The sequence below is a fragment of the Ambystoma mexicanum genome, chromosome 4q (assembly GCF_040938575.1).
Source record: "Ambystoma mexicanum isolate Mex_15411 chromosome 4q, UKY_AmexF1_1, whole genome shotgun sequence".
Classification (NCBI taxonomy): domain Eukaryota; kingdom Metazoa; phylum Chordata; class Amphibia; order Caudata; family Ambystomatidae; genus Ambystoma; species Ambystoma mexicanum.
The window spans coordinates 1,235,616,613-1,235,641,652 of record NC_090928.1 but is presented as its reverse complement, the minus strand read 5'-3'; the positions used below and the strand labels follow the sequence as shown (position 1 = coordinate 1,235,641,652).

The window sequence follows — 25,040 nt, the reverse complement described above, 5'->3', positions numbered from 1 at the left end:
GGGGTTTGGTGAATATATTATACAATGTTGGAGAGACGCAAGAGCCTTGCAACACTCCACATGTAATAGGGGTAGGGTCTGCAGCATCAGAAGGAGAGAAAACTCATTGTTCTTTTGCTTAAAAAGGACTTGATCCAGTTTGCAGCCTCTTGTGAGAAGTTAACCGCAAGAGGGAGATGTTCACAAACTAGGTCGAAGGCGGCAGAAAGGTCGAACAGAAGTAGTGCGCATTGTCTATTATCTTTCATTTGGTCTGTTTGTGTTTTTAAATCAATTAAGGCCGTTTCTGTTCCGTGAAGGGGCCTAAAGCCAGATTATTTGAGCCCTAGGAGGTTATTAGACTCGAGGTAGGTCTGGATTTGGATATAGGCTGCTTTGTCAATGATTTTGAGTAAAAAAGGGACCGCTATAGGTCTGTAATTTGTAGGGATGGTAGGGTCAAGTGTAGCCTTTTTAGTAAAGGGAGTACCCAGGCGTCTTTGAGATTTGTGGGTACCTGGCATGACTTGAAAGAAGTGTTTATTAATTTAGCAATAAATGGGGCAAAGTCTCTGGCTGCCGCTGGGCAGATGTCGTCTTGGCATTGCAACGGTTTTGTGGCTATAATTCTTTCGACCTCTGGTGTGGTGAATTCTTGGAGAGTATTTAAAGCTAGGATTTTTGGGAATTTCTGGGAAGTCTCTGTACTGTTGATATTAAGTCGTTTAGTTGCAATTTTATTTGGTAGGGTGACAATTTTGTTGGCCAGAGCATTTTGGATGCTTGTGCACCAATCTTTGTTTTTAAGGTGTGAGTCAGGGGCTATAGGTGATTCTGATTCCCTCAGGATTCCAAATAGTTCCTTGATACTGGAACTCGTATTCTGAATTCTGTCGTAAGTTTCATGTTTGGTTCTGATGATCTCGGCTTTGTAGAAAGTGGACATTTCGGTTACTTTATCTTTTCTTAGGAAGGCAAATTATTCCATATGGTTTCACATTTCCTTTTTTCAAACCTGAGAGCCTTCAAATGAGGGGTGAACCAAGTGTTAAGGTGAGCTTTAGGCTTGCTCTTACGGAGATGGTGGGGCAATAGCGTCTAAGGCCTTGGTCATACTGTTGTTAAATAAGTCAATCAAGTCTTCAGGGTCTTCAGAACTAGTGGAATTCAATATTGGGATGACGATGGGTGTCAGCTTCTCGGCTGTGATGTTGTGCTCATTTCTGGTGAGGAGAGGTGGCGCGATAATTTTCGTTTTAGTGGCTGGTTGGTTAGCAGCGATAGTAAAGGAAATAAGGGAGTGATCGGTTCATGACTGAGGTTCGATGCCGATTATTGCCGTGACAGTTATGGTCAGCCAACCAGTCTAACGTTCTTCCTTTCACATGGTTTGGTTGGCTAATTGTTTGTGTGAAGTCCAGTTCAGTTAATGATTCCGCTAGTGATTTAGCTGCATGGCCATTAGGGTCTGAGAAGCCTAGGTTAAGATCACCTAGTACTAGAATTTGTGGTATTGTCTGAAAGTAGTCTAATGATATACTCCTCCGGTAGGGCCAGGAGGTCTATATATGAGGTGGATGGTTACAGTGCTTGAATGAGAAGTTGCTAGTTTCACTGTGAGAAGTTCACAGGACCTAAGCATAGTTGTAGTCGAGTGCCTTTTGGACTAAAGAATGCACCTGCTACATTCCAGAGAAAGGTGAACCAGTTTCTGAATGGGTTAGGGGACTTGTGCATGGCATACTTGGATGAAATAGCAGTATTCAGCCCCACTTGGGAAGACCATCTTCATCACCTTGGATATGTATTGCAGGCTCTTGAATAGGCCCATCTGACCAAAAGGCCATTAAATGTCAAATTGGACAGAGGATAGTGATCTACCTTGGGCATGAGGTGGGAGGTGGTGAGATTTCGCCCTTGCCTAGTAAAAGTACAAGCTGTACAGGACTGGGCTACCCCCACTACTCAAACCCAAGTGAGAGCCTTTGTAGGTCTCACTGGGTACTACAGAAAGTCCATTGAGAACTATGGGACCACACTTCTCCCCTGAATGTCATCTGCTCTCCAAAATGTCCTACGGTCAGATAGAATGAGGTGTGTGCCAAGGCATTCGCAGGGCTGAAACATGCCCTCTGCAAAGCTTGTGTCTTAAGGGCTCCTGATTGCAACCAATCCTTTATAATACAAACAAATGCTACTAATACAGTGATAGGTGCAGTCTTAAGTCAATTGAATGAGCATGGCAGAGAACACCCTAGTTGCTTCATCAGTAGGAAACTGAAAGATTGTGAAAAAAGGTGGGCAACTATAGAGCACGAGTGTTTTGCCATTGTCTGGTCTTTGACAAGGTTTAGGCCATACTTGTCTGGTTCTACTTTCCTTATTCAAACAGACCACCAACCTTTGAGATGGTTAATGCAAATGAAGGGGGACAATCCTAAATTACTTAGATGGTCTATCAGCCTCCGAGGGTTTGATTTTACCATTGAGCATAGGTCAGAATGCAATCGCCAAAATGCTAATGGTCTCTCCAGGAAGTATGAACGACTGGAAGAAGAGATTCATCCAGGAGTGTATTAAATCCTCCTGTTAGTTTGGAGGGGGCGAGTGTTGGGGACAATTTTCATTTCTGTGCCAATTCCCTTTAACCTTAGAGAACCCCAGCTTATTTGCTGGACTTGGGGCTATTTAATTTTTACTCCGGAGTAGGACCTTTTACTCAGTCATTTGTGTTTTCCTGACTATGATTTTCTATGTTCCTTAGTGTTTTATGGAGTCTGGTAAACTCGATAGGCATCTGCTTTTGCATTGTGACACGCAGCACCTTTTGTGCAGTGCCACTGAGAAGTCACTTAGACTTTCCTTAATGTTTAACTACATTTTCTTGAGTGAAGTACTGTTCCCAAGAATAGTAAGATGACCCCTGTCTTACTTACCTTTACTTTATGGGTCCTGCACACAGCACCCTATGCGTAGTGCTGGGGGGGGGTTGCATAGTAATTCCTTTAACCCATTCCTCATGTAACATTTTTCATACACTAACTCACCTGAATGGCTGGTGGCAGTGGTTTCTTGTTTTACTACCTAGTGACATGTATCTGCAGGCTGATACCTCGGGTGCAGTACTGCACCCAAGGGTGACAGTTTTCCCAAAATGGCCCCGGTCTTCTTTTGCCATTTCTTGTTAGTTTCTCCTGGGCTTTTACTCTGCTTGCATGAGGTTTTACTCCTTTGTGTGTTTTGCCTTTGGCGGGCTTCAGCCCTGAAGCCCGCCCAGGCTCCAGTGTGTCTGGAAAGGCAGGTAGTGAGAGAGGGTCCCAAAACCTCCCTGTCCTTTGTCTCTAGGTGTCCCTTAGTGAAACCAGTTCCAATTAACCGGCTGGCTGTTCGTGAGAACAGCCACTCTGCTGTGTGATTGACAGTCTAGGGCTGTGAATGAATGGGAACTTGCATTAAAAGCAAGGTTTTTGGGAGTATGAGCAGTCGACCACTAGAGGACAACATCCAAAGCCGAAGATGAGAGAAGACGCCAGCAGCACCCTCCTGGGCCGTGAAGCGGTGAAGCCCTGCGGCTGTGCTGACCCAGTTTTTGAATCAACCGGCATGACCCGAAAAGCACTTCCTCCCTTAGGCTGATGGGACCAACTAGCCTCGAGACGAACTATTTCTTCAGCATGGGGTCTGGCATGGATTCACATGCTCATGAATATTCCCCGTCGTCGGGCTGGGAATCCTCGGTAAAGAAAAAAATCAGTATCAGTTTCGTTTCTGATATGTCTTTCTTAGTAGTAACCAATCACTAATTTTTTTTTTTTTATTTGATTTAATTGTGTTACAATTTTTACAAAAAATCCGACCAATGATAAGTTATTGAATTATTCATTCTTAATTCTGAATGAGATATTTTAACAGACCAATTTCACAAGTTCAGTTTTTCCAGAAACAGAGAAAGACCGATGGTGCACCTTCTGTTGTTACCGCTAGCCAATAAGGCCCATAGGTTCTCTAAGTCGAGGGTGCGGTAGTTCTTCAAAGGGTCGGCCAAAAATCGGTGTCTGTTCCCTGTTAGGCCAGGGCATTCGAGGATCAGATGTTTAGTAGTTTCCACAATGTCCGATATTTCATAAAACCGACAGTTGTTTGAGCTGGATTGATTTCGAATCGCTAGGACTTCGTTTGTTTTCAATTGTTTCAGTCTGAACCTGAGGAAAGTTCTACTTAGCCGTTTATCTGGGAACTTGCATAGGTATCCACATACCCCGTCGAGTTTCATCGGCGTGCTGGGTAGATTAGCTGTCATCGAGTAGTTGTTTGCAACTTCCAGGGTATTTATCCAGTCTGCTTCGAGAAGTTTCTTTGATACCTGGTTGGGGTTTTGTATTAATGTTTCCAGATTAAGGTTTAGTTCTTGGAGAATGGAGAGGTTATATTGGGCCCATTTGGTCAACATTGTGTTGTTCCCATAGTTAGTTTCTCTCCTAATAAGGTCCAGAACTTTATTTTTTGGAGAATCGAAGACTTTGCGATATAGCATTATGGTCGATCTCATTTTTAAGGCCCGAAGAGAGGATAAGCACAATTCTCTTATCAGTGTTATCGGTGTCGAAGTGGCCAGGTTTAGAACACCCCGCCAGAAAAAACCTTCAAGTTTGGGCCAGATTGAATCAGGGATCAGCGGCATTGCGTCCATGCCATAAATCAGGACAGGAACGACTTTGGCTTTATAAAATCTTATAACGGGAATGATGGAGAATCTTCCGTGCTTCCTGTCCACTGCTTTGTCCTGCGCCGTTAGCTTCTTCAGTTTTATCCAAAGGGCCTCCTGCATGACTTGTTCTTCCTTGTCGTTGCTGATCATAATGCCCAGGTATTTAAAGGCCTCGACAGTTTCCAACATCTTCCCTTCTCCATACCAAGTGAATTTTTTCCTTCTTGTAGCTGCTGTTCCCAGTATTAAAATTTTTGTTTTTTCTTTATTCAGTCTTAAGTTATTTTCTGCCATATAGCGTGTTAGATTGTCTATTTGGCGTTGCAGGCCTATAGGGGTTAAATCCATGAGGATAATGTCATCTGCATAGAGTAGTCTCTCAATTTTTGAGCCTCTTAGGGATGGGGGGAAACTTCTGATCAGTTCCGATGATTTCTTGTAGTCTGCTATATAGGCATTATACAGGGCTGGTGCTAGCGGGCATCCCTGCTTTACACCCTTTGATGTGAGTATTTCCCTTGACAATCTGCCTTCGGCGCTTAGTCGCACCCGTATTGACGTTCCGTAATGTAAGGCTTTTATGGGTTCCAAGATGTCCCTTGAACAATCTAAGCTTTCCAATTTGGCCCATAATCGTTGTCTATTGACCTGGTCGAAGGCTTGGACCAGGTCAATAAAAGCCATGTAAATGGGAGGGCCTCCCTGCAATACTCTGGCTTTCAGAGAGCTTAGTAGAAAGATGTTGGTCGATGTTCCAGAGTTTTTTACGAAGCCGTTTTGAAAAGGGTCCACTTGGTCCGAGTCCATGATCCATTTTTGGAAAGCGTCCAGGGCCAAAGATGCAAACACCTTGCCCATGACGTCCAAAAGGCCAATCGGTCTATAATTACCCGGGTCGTCTGTGGGACCCCTCTTGAAAATAGGTACAATAATGCCTCTTTTCCAAGACGGAGGGATATCCTGGAGGCGGTTGCAGTTTTTGAAGACCTTACTCATTATCATTGCCCATAGTTCTGGATGGGACTTAAGCTCGGCGTTACAAAGGCCGTCCGGCCCGGGGGCCCTCGAGTTGTTCAGTTTAATTATTTTGAGCAGGATCGTTGCTTCGTCAGCAGGAATATTCCAAAATTCGGTGTCATGGACTGTTGTTCTGGTGCCAGAACCCAACGGAAAGTTGTTGTCAGCTATCTGTGCGAACAGGTTTGAAAAGTGGGTTATCCACTTGGCCTCTCCTACGTTATTCTGGATGTCTCCAGATGTTTTGCTTAAAGTTCCCTTAATCAGGTTCCAAAATTCTTTGGGTTTATTTCCACAGATGGCTGACAGCATATGTTCTGCGTCACACTGATAGAGTTTGTGGCGGTAGTGTCTAAGCCAACTCTTGTATTCACGGACAGCCAGCCTCCACAAGTTAAGATTTTCTGCGGTGGGTTTGTTAAAGTAGACTTTCTTTAAGCGTCGGTGGAGCCTTCTTTTTTTCACCAAATCGGTGTTATACAGATGGTTGGGGGCAGTTGCCGAGTTGCGGGATTTTGACGTTGGTATCAAGAATTTGGTCAACAAAGGGGTATAATCCAGGGCGTCTCTGGCAGTTGTTCCCAGAGCCTCGCCAATAACTTGGGGATTGGAGTATTGTCAATCGATATCTCGGAGTCCTTTTTCCGATATCTTTACCCGGTTCCCCATATTCGACTTTTCCAGGGGGATTGGGTATGCGAGAGAAAGGGGTCTGCAGTTCTTCCCCTCCGTAATGAGAAGGTTATGGTCGCTGAACATCGTCCGCTTAACCGCAAAGGAATGGATCACCTGAAGTAGATCCTTGGAGACGAATACGTGGTCGATCGAAGCGTGTTGGTTCCCTCTTTCCCACGTGGGGATCTCCAGGTTTGCGTTGGTACGCATCAGGTGAAGGTTTTGCAAATCCCTTGCTTTCATGAGATGCTCAAGCAGTTTCCCTCTTCTTCTTGCCGAAGTGTTTTGATGTTTGCCATCTTCCCCTATCCCTTCGCATACTGCATTGAAATCCCCGTTTACTATGATGTTATGGTGCTGAATTTTTTTCGTCGGCTTCATCGAACAAATTTGAGAGAGTGGATTCAAATTCCTCGATAGATGTTGCCTCTGGGTTCCAGTATATATTGGGTAAGAGGGTTTTCCCCTCATTCGAAGTCGGGGAGAGTTCCTGGTTGAATGTTTGATTTAGAATCATCGCCTGGATCCATTTAGGTGTGGCCAGAACTTCAATTACTTTAAGTCCCGATCCTGATCTGATAGCCGTGATTAGCCCTGCAGACGGTCGACCCAAGGTTCCCTTTGTTGCTGCTGAAAAAGTTATTTCATACCCGTCCAAGTGAGGTTTAGTAGTCAGCCATGTCTCCTGCAGGCATAGGATATCGAAGGTGCCTAAGTTGACATCAGTTATTTTAGTTAGGTGCTCAAATCCACGTGTATTCCAAGTTCCCAGTTTTAGGGGTTCTTTAAGTCTGTTTTAGGTCGATTTTCCTTTTTTCCTGCATCTGGTGAATTAGTTCCGTCTTCTAATGATAGTTGCTAATTTTTCTTATTACGTTGTGCTTCTTCCTTAAACCAGGTCCAAGCCCTTTTAGTTCTCTCCTCTGTTTTTTCCAGTTGATTCGATGGTGCTAGTTTCTGAGGCTGATGAAATCTTCTCTGCGATCTTACTTGGGGTTGCTCGTGCGCTAGCTGTCATCTGTGACAATTGATTGGAGAATCGGGGTCCGCATCAGGAACTGTACGTCTTCTTGGTTTCTCGCTTATTCGCTTATTGTCAGGTGCTCGTAGGTGATCCATCCTGCTGACAAAATGGATGCGAGAGGGACCGGGCTTTGTTGGTGAGGTTATCGGTTCTCTCAGGCCCGTCAGTGATCTAAATGATGGTTCGGTTTGGTTGTTTGGCCGCTTAATTTCTATAAGTTCGTAACCGAGGATCAACAGCGATTCTATTTCCTTCATCAGTTGGTTCTTAATGATTTCCGAGTTTAAATGAATGTATGAATAGTCCTTTCTTCCTGATGTACTTGGTTCCACTATCCACAAGTCATAGTTTCTGATCTGTCTTAGGCTTGGCATTTGGGCCAATATTTTCAGAATATTGGTTCTTTTCAATGTGATTTCTCCCCCATTTGGGTTGATCTTTTTCAACCTAATGATGGAGTCACTTATGATTTGTTTCGTTGGTCCCTTTCTCTCTTCTGCCTTATCGAATTTTTGATAGTTGTTGCTGCACGATGGTTCTGAGAGAGTAGTTGAGATCTGTTGCTAGATTCATGTTGCATTTCGTATGAGCGAGTTTTGTACTCGGATGTTCTCGCAGGATTGCGGGGACGTAGACTCGCAGACCGAGATCTGATTCCTCGATTAGAGGGATTTGATGTTCTTACTGCGTGATTATCGTTTTTTTTGTTGACTGTTTGATTCTTTCGATTGTCTAAACAGTCATTTTGTTTTTTTGGATATTTTTTTTCTACACGCAGTTCTGATGATGGTCGATCGTGCAGGAGAACTTTAATTGGTGGTTCTCGTTTGTCTGGTAGAGTACACGCTTCAGCAGCTTTCCGTTTTGAAGATTTTTTCTTGCTCGGTTCAAAGTCAATTTCATCAATCGTTATCGGGCTCCAGTCAAGTTGATCTTCAACAGTCATTACTGAGTTCTATAACTCCTCTGATCCTGTTAAGTTTATTGTAATCGGTTGATGGTTTGTCAGGGTAGAATTTTCAGCTTGAGACTTGGTTGTTGGGTCTTGGGTATGTTCCACCCGCTTGGTTTTATTCTTTACTGATTGAGAGCATTGTAACGTCACAATCTTTTTTGGGTTTTTCTTTGCACCAAAATGAGATGCGGTCTATTGCTGGTTGAAGATCCCGTAGGAAAAAACCTTAGGTATTTGATCTGGACCTTTGATGGTGGCCATTCGGTGACCCACTGGTTTTGTGTAGGAGAAAGGGTTTAACATTGAAGGCTTAGGTCCAGTGAAGGATTTGGTTCGATTATCCTTGTGAATGGGCTTATTATTTTCATCTATTATTGCGATTATTGCGTCAAGGGGATCCAACAAATTTTCTGTTTCAGAGACGTTATTATCGCGTATTTTGGAGACTTCGGCCTCATGGTGGTCCTCAGCTTCAGATAGGTGGGTCCTGATTTGTTTGGGTAGATGTTGACACTGTTTACTTGGTCCCCCAATGCGCCATACATGGGCAGTGAGGTTTCGGGAAGAGCCATTTTAAGTGATTGATCTATTCTTGAAGCGAGATTGCCGTTGTTACCAACTATAAAGCCTTCGAGATAGTTCAGCTTTGACTGCATTGATGCTATTAAGGACGTCTGGTCTTGTAAGGTGTCGTTAATGCTCTCATACAGCTTGCTAAAAGGGGCAAGCGCAATCGTCACCGTAGACATAATAGACAGCAGATCTGCCTTTTTGTGTTGAGGCGTTGATTGGGGTGTTGGGTGGCCTCCGTTATTCGATCTTCTCAGTTGTGTCGGAGTACAAGGAACGTTACACGAACTGGTGGATCCTCTAGTTTTTGTTGAGGCAGGACTCTTTCCTCTGAGATGGGGGGACTTAATGGTTATGTTATGTTATGTTATTTTGCACTTATATAGCGCCTTATATACCATTGGTATGGTCTGAAGGCGCTGGTAGGTTGAACGCCCTTGGGAACCGAAGTTCATATCAGTAGAGAGAGTAGAGAGAGTCAAAAAGGTGCGTGTGAGCACCGGGTATGTGTACAGCTCGTGCAGTATCGGTGTAATAGCTGCTTTCTAGCGGTAGGTGTGGTGGTTGAGAGGTCAGGGGTATGTGTTCGTTCTGGCAGGATTTATCCAGATCGGATGTGGCTGCGTTAGGCCTGAGGAGAACGCCTCGCTGGGGGGTGCGTAACCAGCAGTGATTACTTAGAGTGATGTGGGGTGAGCGGCAAATGTTGATATGAGAACAGTTATACCGAATGGTGTCATAGTATCTCTGTGTTCTATTTGAGTGGTGATGTAAGGAGAGAGTAAGCGTGTTGGTGAGATATGATGGGTTACATGGGGTACACTTCTATATTCAACTTTCCACGGGAGGCTCTTGGGCGTACTTCTTAATTCATAGAGAGGCTACAGGGCACACTTCTAAATTCAGCGGGGTTGTTGGGCACATTTCTAGAATCACAGAGAGACTATTGGACACACATCTAAATTCAACTTTCTAAATGTACTTCTAAAATTAAACTTTCCACAGACAGGCTATTGGGCACACTTTTAAATGCAATTCTATATTCAACTTACCACAGAGTGGGTACACTTCCAAATTCAACTCTAAATTCAAATTTAACTTTCACAGAGAGGCTGTTGGGTACACTTCTAATTCCCTTTTCACAGAGAGGCAATTGGGTATACTTCTAAATTCACTATTGACAGTTCTATCTAAGTGTGGGCATGCTTGTACTGAGACAGGAGGACTCGGAGCGTCGAACATACTCCTTTGGTCAGAGCCCTGGCAAACCGGGTTTATGGAAGACTCTATGTGAACTGCAATTGAGCATTCCTTCGGGGGTGTGTTGTTTAGCCTCTCACCTTCTTTATTTAGTAAGATTACGGCAGTGTCAAGAGTTGGTTCAGTACTTTGTTTAATTATTTCTGTTGTTGGTATGAATTTGGGAGTGCAGTGCCATCTGACCACAGAAGGGTCTTTTGCCGGTGGTGGCGGTGTTCTGAGCTGTACTTCTTGAAGTTTTTTAGTATGGCCCCCTGGCACTGAGTTTGAGTGAGAGGCAAATTGCTCTTGATAGTTTAAACTATCCAAGATTTCTTTGTCGGAGATTTCATCCTGGGGAGTCCACTGGCTATCCGTTTTCCTTTTAAAAAAGTAATTCAGGGTAACCTCGGTAAGGGGTAGTGCGGGATGTTTCATGGGTCCCATTTTTTTGTTTTGCGGGACCGTTGGTTTAGTGATCTGCCTTTTTCTGCACTTACTACTTGTGATACGTTGTCGTTTAATGTAGATTTTGGTAGTTGGATTCTGATCTTCGTCAGCTGGCAGAATTTTATCTGTTTTTTTTGGGTTGTAAGTGGGGGACTTGTTGAGCAGACATCGCCTGGGCTACTTGATGTACTTTCTTCGAAGGTGTATTAGGGAGACAACTTCCCAATCTTCCAGGCTCTGTCAAGGATGTCTGCACCAAGTAAGTGAAGTTCTGAATTGGGAAAAGGTATTGGGTTCAACGTGCACTCAGTAGTGTCTATAACTGACTCTGGGTGGTAAGAGGTCTCTTTAGGGCTCGACAGGTCATTCCGATTAGGTATTTGGTGGACCTCGACGTGGAATAATGATCCTTTTGAACTGGTGGAATAGGTTTCCACCTGGATTGGAGGAAAATGTTCCACTGCCGTTTCGTTTCCCTCTAAGGGAATTGCAGTATCCGTTGCAGCGGGGTTTAGATCTCCATTATGCCATGGGAACGGGTCAATCTGCCCACAACATGTACTGGGAGCCACATTCCCCTGAGGAGAGGGGCCGGTCCGCCTCCCCAGCTCCGCCGAGGCTGAGTTGGGCCGCTGGAAATCCTCGTCCACGATACAGCCCAGTGACTCGCACACAGTGCGGGCCGCTCGGCCACCCAAGCCAAGGGAGGCGGGGTTAGAGGAGCCAGTGCCCACCGCCTGTCCGCACTCTGCCGAGACGGCCAACTTCGTCGCCGGCTCGTCCGCCGGATCCACGGGCTGCAAGATCTGAACGATCGGGCCCGGTGAGGCCACACGCCGCACTGCCCGCCTGGGGAGCGCCAACCTTTCACCTCGCTTCCTCGTGGGCATTCCACGCGCAGCGGGCACGGCAGTCTCTCTCCTCGCACGAAGAGCCCGGCGTGAAGGCCCCTCCCCCTCCTCCTCGGATTCCACAGAGCCACGATCCGCCGAGGCAGCTCGGGAAGGAACAGGAGGTAGGGGTGGCGTGCGGAAGGCTGGTACTGGGATGGGAAGGGTAGGTAAGACGGGAGTGAAGGGAGGGAAGGCAGGTATGGGATGGGAAGGGTAGATGGGTGAGACAAGGACTCGGGAAGGGGCAGGGGTGGAAGGTGAGCTTTCAATGGCGGCAGGTTGTGAGGGGCGAACTGGTTCCAAGCCAGTAGTTCTAGTGTTGTTTGGCAATATTACCTCGAGTCCTGAATCAGGTCTTGGTTCGAGGATGTTGATGTCGGGCGGGCGAACCTCCATCGTGAAGCGGGACCGGTGATCCGATGGAATTGAGTTGATCGAGGACGTCAGCAGGAGCGGGCAGGTTGGAATGAGAAACTCCGCCCCTGCGGTCCCGCGGCCGCTCCGCGGATAGGATGGCTTTTTCAAGCCACACAGGATATGTCCACTGTAGAAAGACTCTGTGGAATCTGGAGTCTGCCAAAGTCTGCAAGCTCACTCTGCGCTCACTCCGCCAATCACTAATCTCTGGGTCATACTGCCCCCAGCCAATGACTGCCCTCTCCCTAAGCCCCGCCTATGGCAGCCATCCTCAGATTTTTACCACACGCTCAAGTGTTGGGAGTCCTCATGCTTTAGCTCTCGAGTTTTTGCGCTTTTTCAGGAGATTTTCTCATTTTTTCAGTTTACTCGAGCCTCAAGCTCCACTGTTTCTACTTCCGATATTGGGGACCCATTTCGGAATTCTTATACGCCCCTCAAAGGTGAAGTTTTCGTCAAGTTTACGCTTCTTGGAGGATTCCGGAAGATCTGCGGCCTACCTCAACAGACATGGCCCAGGGAGCGCCGAAAGGTCGGGCTCTTCGGCTGCCAGGCAGGGCGCGACTTCCCCGGCACGTTCAACCACGAGCCAGCGTTCTGGTTCGGGGAAGAGGAAGTCCGAAAACCCGGGTAAGCTGCTGGAGTGGCCCCGGTCGATCTCGAAGGGGGAGCAAGGCGCTGACCCTTCCCCCAAGGCGAAGGCCCAGGACGCACCTAAGGAGGTGAGGGCTTTGATCCAGCCGGCAAAGGCCTCTATCGAAGTGGTCGCTACGACCCTGGTGAAGCCGGCTGAGACTACGTCGGTGAAAAACGGCCTCTGGGCCCAAAGTATCCCTGCCACCGCGGAGGGAATCCTCTTTCCAGCCCATCGTTAAGACCCCTGTGAAGTCCCTGGCGGAAAAAGAGGGGGGGGGCGGTGGCCATTACAGACTCGGAATCAGCCTCTGAGGGAAGATCTGGTGGAAACCGAGAAGAGCCTCAACGAGAGGTTCATAGGCCTCAACGAGAGGTTCGAGAAGGTTCGATCCCAGGGGACGGTCCCCGCTGATGTGATCGAAGATAGCGACGATGGCGATGAAGAGGGCCCAGTGGAGCGGCCATCCTGTCCACCGCAGCCATTACTCGAGCCCCAGGATAGCTCGGCGGCCGTTTTGTTGGCGATCCAATCCTTATGTACCGAGATAAGAACGAGATTACCACAGACCCCGATGGAGGATCCAGAACCAGGCCCGTCGGGAAACCCTCCGAACAAGCGGAGGCGAGTCCACCCCTCTCCGCCCGTCATGCCCGCGAGGCTTGTGGACCCTTCATCCCCCTCACCGGACCCTAGAGAGGAGATACGGCGACGGATACAGCGACGGGGACGGACGACGACGGTGGCGATGACACAACAGACATCCCGTCATCACCCCCCCCCCCCCCCCACATACACCCCCCACCCGGGCTCCAGCCGACGAAATAGGCTCCTTTCACGCCTTGATAACCAGGGCATCCGGTCTCTTCCAGCTCTGCCCTGAAGAACAAAAAAAGGAAGGGTTTCTTTACCAATGACAAGAGGCCAAGAGGAAGACGGTCCTCGCGGTGCCTTTGCTTGATGACATCTGGGACGAGGGGCTTGCTATCCTCAAGAACCCTTCCACGGCACCCGCCAAGAGGGACAGGTACGAGAAGAAGTACCAAGTCCCCGATGCCGCCCCCTTGTGCCTCATGGCCCAGCCCACTCCGGACTCTGTTGTCTCGGCAGCGGCCAAGAAGAAAGCAGCGGGTGCAGCGGCTTCAACTTCCACTTCCCCGCCGGACAGCGTGGGCTAGACTTCCTACCTGACGACAAGAGGGCGGAGGCCCTACAAATTCTGCAGGAAGGCGAGGTGGCGTCGGATCACGCCATAACGGTGGCAACGGAATTTGCCAACTGGGCAACAGAGTTTGCTGCCGACGACGAGGACGGCTCAAGGCGATGAACTTTCGCCAGGACGTCCAGACCAGAGTGTTGGATATGCTGTTCGACGGCAACAACCTTTTTGGTAAGACGGTGGACGAGTCGCTCCAGGCCATCAAGACCGACTCAGAGACGGCCCGGACCCTAGGGGTACTTCAACAACGACGGCCCTTTCGGAACTCCGGAGGCAGACAGGGTGCCTCCAAGGGATCCAGCGGTGGCTCTTCCACTTAACGCCAGGCGGCCAGCTACTCGTTCCAGGAGGCCTACAGAGGTTGCGGCAAGCAAGGGGGATCCCGCCGTCGTCGCTCCAAGCAAGACTGACCCCGGTGGGAGGCCGGCTGACGAAGTTCTTCAGCGTGTGGGAGTCCATCTCCACTGACCGTTGGGTGCTGGACACCCTGGCCAACGGGCACACGCTGGAATTCCAAAAGAAGTGCCCCCGCATTCCTCCCGTGGCCAGGAAGGAGAATCGCGTCCCTCAACTGCTGTTGGAGGTAAGGGCGATGCTCAAGAAAGGGGCCATCGAGCTCGTCCCCAGGAGGCTCCGGAGTGTACTCAAGGTAATTTCTCGTCAGAAAGAAGACAGGCGGTTAGCGCCCCATCCTGGACCTGCGTCGGTTAAACAAATACATCAAGGCGCAGAAATTTAGTATGGTCACCCTCCAGCACGTGCTGGGACAGCTGGAGGAGGGCGACTTCCTATCGTCGTTGGACCTGGAGGATGCTTACTTCCACATCCCTATTCTAAAGGACACATAGTTTCTCAGGTTCGTGGTTCAGGGATGCCACTACCAATTCAGAGCCCTACCGTTCGGATTAAAGTCGGCACCCAGGATATTCACCAAGTGCCTGGCACCAGTGGTGGTGCGGCTGCGCCTGCAGGGGATCCACATCTACCCCTACCTGGACGACTGGCTAATCCGGGCAAGGACAAAAGAACTTGCCGTCGAACACACAGCGAGGACCGTCCGGCTGCTCACGGAACTGGGGTTCGCCATCAACTACCCCAAATCCCACCTGGTTCCGTCGCAAGTAGCACTGTTTCTGGGAGCTAAGCTCGATACAGTGGGGCAATTGGCCTCCACGTCAGAGGAGAGGACGAAGAACATCCTGGGCAAGGTGCGGCGCCTGCTAGCCACGGACGGGGCCAGGATGAGGTCCATCAAGTCCCTCCTCGGGATGATGTCCTAATGCATCTATCTTGTACCCCTTTGCAGACTTCGGATGTGTCCGCTACAGGAGTTCCTCGACGCCCGCTGGTTTCAGGCGACAGGCCGCTTCGAGGACAGGATCCCTCTCCACGAGGAGTTCCGTCGGGCAATCCTATGGTGGGGTACCCGTGCTCACCTCACTACAGGCACGGACTTTCAAACCCTGGCGTTTCAGGAGACGGTGACGACGGACGCCTCTCTGGGGGGTTAGGGTGCCCACACCGGAGATCTCCACGCAAGAGGCCTTTGGCTCCCGGAGGAGAGGTCTCTCCACATCAACATTCTGAAGCTCCGAGCAGTGTTCTGGCTGCTCAAGTCATTCCTTCCGTCCCTCAAGGACAAAGTGGTGAGGATCTTCACCGACAACACCACCACAATGTTCTACATACGGAAGCAGCACTAGATCCCCAGGCCTATCCAAGGAGGCCCAGGATCTGTGGCACTGGGTTGTCGCCCCGGGGATGTTTCTGGTTCCCTTCCACTTGGCAGGAATAAAAAACACCATCGCCGGCTCACTCAGCAGGGACCTGCGCTCTTGCCACGAGTGGGAACTACGTCAGGACCAGGTGGATCGGCTCTTTCGACGATGGGGCAAACCCCGGATCGACCTTTTCGCGATGGCGACGAACTCCCAAGTGCCAGAGGTTCGCCAGCAGGTTCCTGCAGCCCGAGGAGCATGGGCGATGCTTTCTCGTTCCCCTGAGACGGCCCGTTTCTATACGCGTTCCCTTCGTTGCCGTTGCTGCTCCGCCTCATCCACCAGCTCAAGAAGTCCAGGTGCAGAATGATCCTCGTCGCACTGGCGTGGCCGAGGCAGATCTGGTTCCCGGACCTTCTGGACTTGTCAACGTCCCCACCAGTCAAGCTGCCGGCGGATGCGGATCTTCTCTCCAGAGAAGGAGGCGCCATCCTCCATCACGACCCACAGTCCCTGAACTTGCAGGCCTGGCTCCTGCAGCACTAGAGTTTGGAGGGTACGATATCCCGGCTGACTGCAGAGAGGTTCTTGCAAAAGCCAGGGCGTCCTCAACTCTTAAGTGTTACGTTCATAAGTGGAAGAGGTTCTCTGTCTGGTGCCGTGCACAGAAGATTAACCCTCTACGGATTACGGCCCCTCAAGTACTGCCGTACCTACTGTCGCTGGCCAAAGCTGGACTGGCTCACGCCTCCATCAAAATACATCTGGCTGCCATCTCCCGATATACCAGGACTACGGGACGGGCGTCCTTGTGGTCTCATCGCCTGGTGAAGGAATTTATGAAGGGACTATTCCGATCGTTCCCACCGGTGAAGGCTCCTGCCCCGGCGTGAGAGCTTAATGTGGTGCTGACCAGTCTCATGGAGGCCCCATTCGAGCCTATGCATTCGGCGCCTTAGAAGTTCCTGTCATGGAAGACAGCGTTCCTCGTGGCCATCACCTCCGCATGACGAGTGGGAGAGATCCAGGCCCTATCTTGCAAACCTCCATACTTGACTTTTGATGACACGAGGGTGGTGCTGAGGACGCACCCCTCCTTCATGCCCAAGGTGCCGTCGGACTTCCACCTCTTTGATTTTTTCTTTACCGAGGATTCCCAGCCTGACGACAGGGAATATTCATGAGCATGTGAATCCATGCCAGACCCATGCTGGAGAACAACAGTTACAGGTAAGTAACTTGTTCCTTTGGCGCAACCCCCGACTTGCTGTGACTTTCCAAGACTGCAGAAGCTCCATACCCGGGGTACCTCGAGCATGTGCGAGTGCAATGCCTTCCGAAGTCCGAATCCAGCCAAATCTTCGTGGGCATCCAGAGGACCCTACAGAAGCAAGACAATTGCATCTAGAGTCGCCTCAGCAGAGTCCAGCACCGAGGGATCAAGAAAATCCTAACCAGAGCTTTTCGTTCTTCGTTAGCGCTGAGAAAAAGATGTCAAAACCACAAAGAGCTGCTGAATCAACAGAAATCCATTGCTGCCAGTCCCTCTCTTGAGTGCTGCCGCAGGAACCCGCCAGATGTCCTCTCTTTTGTCACCACGCCCAAGGACCAGGAACAAGGGTCAATGCAGGGCATTGCATCGTGAAGGCAATCAGCTGGAACACTTTCTTCATGTTTAAGGTATTGTGGGGCTTGGGGTATTTTATCTTTTTGCCATTTGGGGTACTTCCCATCTTATCCAGTGCGATTTTAACCCTAGACTAAGATTACCTCAACTTACATGCATTGGCATTACAGCGTGTGCTTTTTAAAGGTGACTCCTCTTGAATTGCTGTAATTTCTCTTATGAACACTGACTAAAGAACATTTTTCGAAGACGAAGAGCATCAAAACTTTGACTTTGCCCATTGACTTTGGCTGTCCTGGCTCCCTAAAGGCCACCTTCTGAACCTATTGGCTTTGGCACTGCTTGTTCCCTTACATGTTTTAAATGTTTAACACTTGAATGCTGGGATAATACACTGCCTGCATCCCTCTGTGAGAATCTAACTTATCACTTTTTGGTCTGTTCTGATCTAACCTTTCCTTACTTGACAAACTCAATATTGTAAAGGTGATACTATATAAATGCTATACTGACCTCACATGACGTCACCTATGAATGGTGGAACATGTGTAACTTGAATGAATTGCTCGCCTGCTTTATTATTCACTTTTTGAATTGAATCCTAACTGAGAATTAATCTTACAGCTAATTACTGCTTTATAAAGAATGCTTTAAATATTTGTGTGTATAAATATTTATTATTTAACTTTAACTGTGTTTAATTGCAGACTTGTATTTACTGGTTTCTTTGCACAGCTCTACAGCTCACATTACCCCTCTTAAAATAAGCCTGGATGCTCAGTCACACTACCAACTTGTGTAGCACCGGCCTATATTAACAGGTGGGTCTAATACCAAAGAGAAAAGTCTTATGTAGTCCCACACCAGTTGGAATGCACTAAATCTTACCTAACATGGGGCTAATTGTATGTTGATACCAGCCAATCACCATCTCAGAGTGGAACCTAATTACTTAGCTACATTATCCATTGAGAGTGTTTGGTCTAACTTAGTTCACACCCTTTTCCTCCACTTCGGATGAGTCTCTTCACACTCCTCCCTTAGAGGGCTGTGGGGAAACCTCCCGAACACGCAAAATTCAGACTCTGATGGGAAGGAAACTGTGAATTAAATTGAGCAATTATTCCTACTTATTCCTACTTTTCTTGCAAGAACAATCCATTGTAGCAGGAATAGTGAGGCCTAGTCTAAAATACCTGATTGAGCACATCTGGCCTGGGTAATGAGACCACAGATAACAGTTCCACTACCAATATTTTGACAAGTGTAGGCCAGCTAATGTAAAGCTGAATAGAGCCGAGACAGAGCGAGTAACGAAAAATGTTGAAACGTAATAAAAAAGAAAAAGCAACATGTGAGTGCAAAGAGCTTCATCAGACTTAATATAAAAAGATACTTGTGACTTGTTTATGACATTGTGATCTGCAAGTGCATTCACTAATGGAGGCCACACTCTAGCACAAATGTAGGGCATCACTTTCATAGAATTGTGGAAGCCCAGCAGTGAGATTTGCATGGTAATGAAGACGGCAGGGAAATGAATTTGATTGCCTGCAATCTGATCCACTGTGATGAGTGACATCTGATATTTCCTGTATTGATTGTTTCGCCTTCCTGTGTAGGTTCAGAATTTCTGATTCCTGTGACAGGATATTACTGTGAGCTCTGTGAACAAGTTTTCGCCGATCAGCAGTGGGCTGAGCAGCACGTTAGAAGTCGTTGTCATAACGAGAGTTACAAGGTCAGTTCCTTATACATCCTATTTACTGTGGACTCTTGTTTGTTACATCTCCACTTGCAATGTGTCCTAGTTCATCTTTAAAAGCTTATTTTGCAATTTGAGTTTTTGCTATGTTGGAAAATAAACCATTAATAATGATCGTTGTACAATACATGCTAAAAATACAAATATCACATACAACATTTAACACATAATACCTTGAATTAATCATGTGCATTGAAGCGCATAAGGAATGTACTAAATAGAAACATTTCCCCAATGGTATGCAAATTAAGAAGCAATAAGTGGTCTTCACCTTCATTGCGGACCGAATGTTACTTTGACTCTAAAGCAAGTATCTTTAAGTACCAATACAATTATTGAATTAGAAGTATGTAGTTCATCTGCAGCAACAGTAAATGTTTGCTTAACAATATAGCATGACTAGTTTTGCATATAGCACTGACATCAAGGAACCATGCCATGGTACATTGGTACGAACCAGTCCAAAGTGATCTGTATGATGTACACACAGACACTGATGACAATGAAACCTTTCACGAGACAGGTCATTACAATGAAAATGAGGAAGAGGTGTATAACCTAGCCTCACCAATTCAACAGGACTCGCCAGTGGCCGATTCGCCAGTTGACAATTAGCCACTCTTTAATGATGTGCTTATAAAGGCAGCTGAACACTTTGGAATCCAAGAGACTCAGCTCGATAAAGATTTCGTGGAAGATATACTGGGGGGACAATAAATCTGCCACCCAATTCATTCCTATCCTACAGTCTGTCCAAAGAAGGATTCAACCTTCTCCGGAAACCCCAAACCAGACACGGGCATTCAACCCGCGGGTTGAAAAAGCTTTCCGTCCAGCGCCATCTGACCCACTTTACATCAAGGGCCAGTTTAAGCCGGATTCGCTTATGATTACCACGACTCTGAAGAGGGAACACAGTTAGTCTTGTCAGAGGTGCCCCCCGATAAGGAGAGCAAAAAACTCTACACTATGGGGAGAAAAGTAGCCACTTCGGCAGCTTTCCAAACAAGGATCGCCAATAACTCGACACTTCTGGCAAGCTACAACTGCCACAAATGGGACGAGATAACTACACTGATGGCTTCTGCTCCTGAACCTCTCAAAATACAACTGGCCCTAGTAGCTGCAGATGACAAGGCAACATCCAGCTGCATCTTAAATAACCTAGATGCCACAGACCATGCGGGCAGAATATTGCAGAGGGGACCATCATCAAACACCACGCATGGCTGCGCCTGTCTGGCTTCAAACATAAGACCCAGGCTACACTCCTTAATATGCAGGTGGAATCCAACAGCTTATTCGGGAAAGCCGTTGAAGACGCGTTAAAATCCACCCCGGAGGAATATGATACCCTAAAGTCTCTAGGCTAGCTGACAAACAAACCACCAGGCCAGGGAGGTGGAAGCAATTTGGAAATCAGAGTATTGCATCTTTCTGTCGAAGATCAAAGGGGGACGTCGATATGGGCGTGACTGTAACATGATCCCTAACGTGACACTTAGTGTACCCAAAATCCCTCTCTTGTGGAGGGCCCTCAAATTGTTTTTTCCGCCAACCTAGTTGGTCGCCTATGCGGATCTCGCAATATTTAATATTGCCTACTTTGTCCCCACAACCTACGGTTGTCTAGTCTTACACTGATCGAGTAAGTTGGAACTTGCTATTAGTTACTTTGTGTTGCCTCCACAATCTTCTCGCATCGGCTTGCACGTACCGCTACCTCGTCACTTATTATTGGCTCCACCATAATGGCAAACACCTGTCACTTACTGCCTGAAATGATACTATCTGCCTAAGCTTACCCCGACACATAAGACCCGTCAGCCCGATGGCCATTTCTCCGCATATGCACTTGTACTCTGCCTGAACCTCCACTTTTGCCAAACTCGCACTGCAGCCAGGAAATACCCATTACCACCCAGCAATCCTCTTCCTGCTACAACCTCCTAGCTTGCCTCTAGGCCACCCTCACTGCCCCTCCCTCCTGGAACTTCTTCCTGGCGCGAGCAATTACTTTTGCGTGCACAAACCCGGACTCGCTCAATTCCGTCTGCTACACCTCTGCATAGATGTCTCAATAACGCCCTGCCCATGTTACGAAAGGACTGTCTGTTGCTCCCTGCCAATGTCAGGGAACCTCTAATAGTTGCACCCATTGCCCCTATTAGTGCAAATATTGGTTGTTGCACCCTGCCAGTAAACTTACGTCCCGTCCCCTTTCCTCCCTCCATACTGCCTGGGCGTCCCTTCCAAAGGACGGAACCTTTTTCACCAGAAAAAAACCTTCTTCCCCTTTAAATTTAGAGGCGTGCAGGATTGCGGCCCTGGTTGCATGCGCTGCCCTGACTCTGCCCTCTGGCGCCACACCTCGGTCCCCTTTTCCGTGTCGACGGGAACGGGCCGAATTCACAAGCGCTCCAGGGTTTGGCTTCGGCCATGTCATTCCACGTGCGCATATTTCTTCTCTTCTTTCTTTTTTGTCTTTTTATCATTCAGGTACAGTTCTCAGGCGTCACGCTCCTCCCGGGGGCATGTTGACTTCTACAGGGTTCAGCAGGTGTCCATCCTGAGACGGACTCTTCCCGACTAAAGACCCCCACACCCTCTGCCTACGGTGCCTTGGCCCAGACCATGGCTGGCAAGCTTGTACTGGGTGCAACGTGCTATCCTCGAGGTCTCTGAAGAACAGACTAGCCAGGGGGAGGCAGCTCTTCCAGAAATCTCCTCCTAAAGGAGGCACCCCGCAAGGGAGACTCCTTCCCAAGGACTCGCCTGCGCGGGAGGGACCGGCCAGGTCCTAGTACCAGCACAAGGCTGAATCAGCTACTGGCCGACAGGCCGAGGGGTCAGTAAATCCTCCCGGTGACAGTGCTGAGGGACCAGAAAGGTTCTTGAACCAGGTCTTCACCCAAGGGGCTACGCCCTAGTACCAGCAACATGTCCGAGGGGTCGCCTATACGCAGTTCTACCGGCAGATCCGCTGAGGGTGAAATGCCTACCGGGCCTCGGCCTGAGGAACAGGGTAGGCCCCATGATCCACACTCGAGTCCTGGACGGGGCGGGTCCCAGTGAGCCGCGCACCACGACGCAGGCACGTGGAAGGCAGCTTGACAAAACCGCAGCCGTGCCAAAAGATCCAGGCATCCGGCTGACGCCGCTCCAGGGAAGGCAGCAGTTGGAGGATCGTGTCAAGGTGGGACTGGTGCCAACCAGGTATGTGGCCTACAGTTTACCCTTCCTTTGCGCAAGGCAGGTTCCCGATGCGTCCATATGGGCAGGGCACGCAACGGCTCCAGCAGCCCCTCGCTACCCCGTCAATATCAATTACCACCAATCCGACCTGCGAGGACAGGTTCTTTGAACGGTTCCTCAGGCTCATGAAATCTCCTCGGATGGGGGACATCCTCAGGGATGCAATGTGCTTGTTAGGGAGAATTCTCATAAATGTGCCAATTCCCTTCACCTTTAGAGACCTCCAGCAACTTTGCTGGATTTTGAGGACTTGATTTTTTTTTTTAACCTGTAAAGAGTGTGAGCCTTTTTTCCCACTCTTTCATGTATTTTTGTGTGTTTTACTCGTGTTCTTTGATTAGGGAGTTTTAAGATAGCTCCATAGGCATCTTTTCATGTGTTACACAGCACCCTCAGTGCAGTGACACGGGGATGTCTTTTTAGACTTCCCAAAGGTTTAAATACCTTCTCTGGGATAAACTACCGTTTCCCAGAGAATGTAAGGTTAAATTGACTAGTAAAGTCTTTTTAAATTCCTAGACCCAGCACATACTATCTTCCTATAGAGTGCTGGAGGGGTTACCTAGTATCCACTGTGCCTAGAAACTCATGTAGCAATCAAAGGATACCCTTTTCTAATGAAATGGCTGGTGGCAGTGGTTTTAGAAAAAACTACCAATATTTTTCCTAACCGCGAACATCGGTAGCTAAAAATCACAGGAGCCATGTTTTTCAAGATGGCGCTTTAAGCCCCTTTGTTTAAATGGGTCCCGGTCGTCTTTCGCCATTTCTTTTTGGAAAGGTCCTTCTAGCGTTTGTCTCTGCATGCCAAACCAGGTTTGGTCCCCTTTGTATGCATGCCTTTGGCGGGCTTCAGGACTGAAGACCGCCTCTGGGCTCTGAGTGTCTGGGGTGGGTAGGAAGTGAGGGAGGTGCCCAAAATGCCCTGTGTTTAGTCTCCTAGGAGACCCAAATGCACTCTGGCGTGATTGGCTGGCTGACTGTCCGGTAAGGACAGCCACCCTGCTGGGTGAATGGGAGAAAACTGTTTAAAAGGCGAGTCTCCTGGACTGAAAAGCAGAGTCGACCACTGGAACGAAAGAACCGAATACGAGCTGGAAGAGGGCGGGTGCTGCAACTCCTGGACCGTTGGTTTGCCCAGTGAAGCCCTGCTGCAGGTCCGAATTGCCAAGTTCATCTTGACAGAGAAGCCCCTTCAAGGACGACTCTTTGAGTTGGTGGGACCAATCAACTCGTAAGCCACATGGATAGCATTCTCGAAGCTGGTTAGGATTAACCAGGGGGAAGGACACCAACTTGTGTGCTTGAAGAACAGCTACTTGAACTGAAGTGACTTCATTTTTATCTGCGTTTTCCGACGATCCCGTGCAGTGCAGGAGTCCCCCCAACGTCCTCCCTCTTGTCCCCACGACTGAGGCTCAGGAACAGTGAGATCTGTAGGAACTGCAAGGAAGCAACGTCTTCAGCTGCATCTTTTGCTTCATACTAAGGTACTGTGCCAACCCGATTGAGAGAACGCTTCTCTCGCTTTGAAAGTTCGTGGAACTTTCCCAACTTACAGGCCTAATTAGCTTGTGAGCCAACATATGATTCTTTTTCGTACAAACTACTTTTGAGAACTTTGGCAAAGACTTTAACGTTTACTTCAAGAACTGCTCTTTCCGATCCAAGACACTAGTCCATTGATTTTGGCCTATGCCTATTGAACTGAATCGAGTCGTCTAGTGAACTATAACTATTTGCATTGCCTAAGAACGTACTAGTGATCTATTCTATTAACTTGTGCCTTTGCCTTCCCATTCAAAGTGACTGAAATGCCCTTTTACTCGTATTTCAGGGGAGCTTAAGTTGTTCAGAAACTTATTGGTTTTGTGTTGAAGTATATTTGTGTATAATATTAAGTTGCCTCCTAATATTGAATGTTTTCTAAATGATTGTGTAATAAATGTATAAGTGTTTTACCAAGAAACCTTGAGTGTAAGTGTCTACTTGAACCACTGTGATTGTAATACCTCTGTGTAACTTCTTGTACAGCTCACATTCACTCTTGAGATAAGCCTGGCTGCTCAGCTCGCTACCACAAAACTGTTTAGTACAGACTTATATCAAAAGTTGGTTTTGCTTACACCTGTATTCCTAATTGTATGTGATGGTCCCAGAGGGTACTGCATGCAATTCTGCCTAACGGTGCTTCCTCCAACGGCCCCTCAGGCACCCGTGCAGATGCTTCTGGCCCCTGCTCAGCCTCCTATCCAAGCGGTTCCGTGACAGCCCCAGCCTCCACTCCGCAGCCCACGGCTCCCAACTCCCCGCCTCCGGGCCCTGGCCAACGGGACACGCAGGGGGACACAGATGAGGACTACCCCAGCACGCCTTCTTCGGCCAAAGCCTTCCACAAATGTCTGGCAGGGCTGGCAGAGGTCATGGGCCTTCCTCAGCCCAAGGTTGAGCAACCAGCAGAGGGGGTCCTTGCAGAGGTCCTCACGCTATGGCCTGTGACTAGAACGGGGATGGATCCCGATGCAAAAGGACGTAGTCGCCTTGGCAAAGAAAGGTTGGCTCAAGCCCCACTCAGTCCAGCCGGTGAACAAACGCCTGGACGCCAAGTACAGGCTGATGGAGGGGATACACTCTTGCTATCGGCCCATCCTCAGCCGCCTCCTCTGCGTCGCTGCTAGCCAAGGAGAAGAGCTTGGAGGCGTACTGGGAAAAGCTGTATTCCAACACATCCTTGCACCTTCGTCAAGCCAACGCGAATTCCATGCTGGCAGCCGTTAACCAGAGGCTCTGGCGGGAAATTGCAGATTTCCTCCCAGAGCTTCCGGGGGAGAGCCAATCATTCAAAGTGGGATTGGCAGAGGCAAAGATGGTGGCGCAAGACATCATGGAGTCCAC

At 48.4% G+C, this 25,040-nt stretch overlaps 1 protein-coding gene across 2 annotated transcripts in view; it reads left to right on the top strand.

Annotated features, from left to right (window-relative positions):
- The window catches only part of LOC138468306 (zinc finger protein 318-like), a 616,069-nt gene that overhangs the window by 559,181 nt on the left and 31,848 nt on the right, over positions 1 to 25,040 (top strand). For both annotated transcript variants that reach the window (XM_069608799.1, XM_069608800.1), the window contains one exon: positions 18,748 to 18,866. In XM_069608799.1, the coding sequence (XP_069464900.1) occupies positions 18,748 to 18,866 (119 nt within the window). The remainder of the gene's footprint in view (positions 1 to 18,747; positions 18,867 to 25,040) is intronic.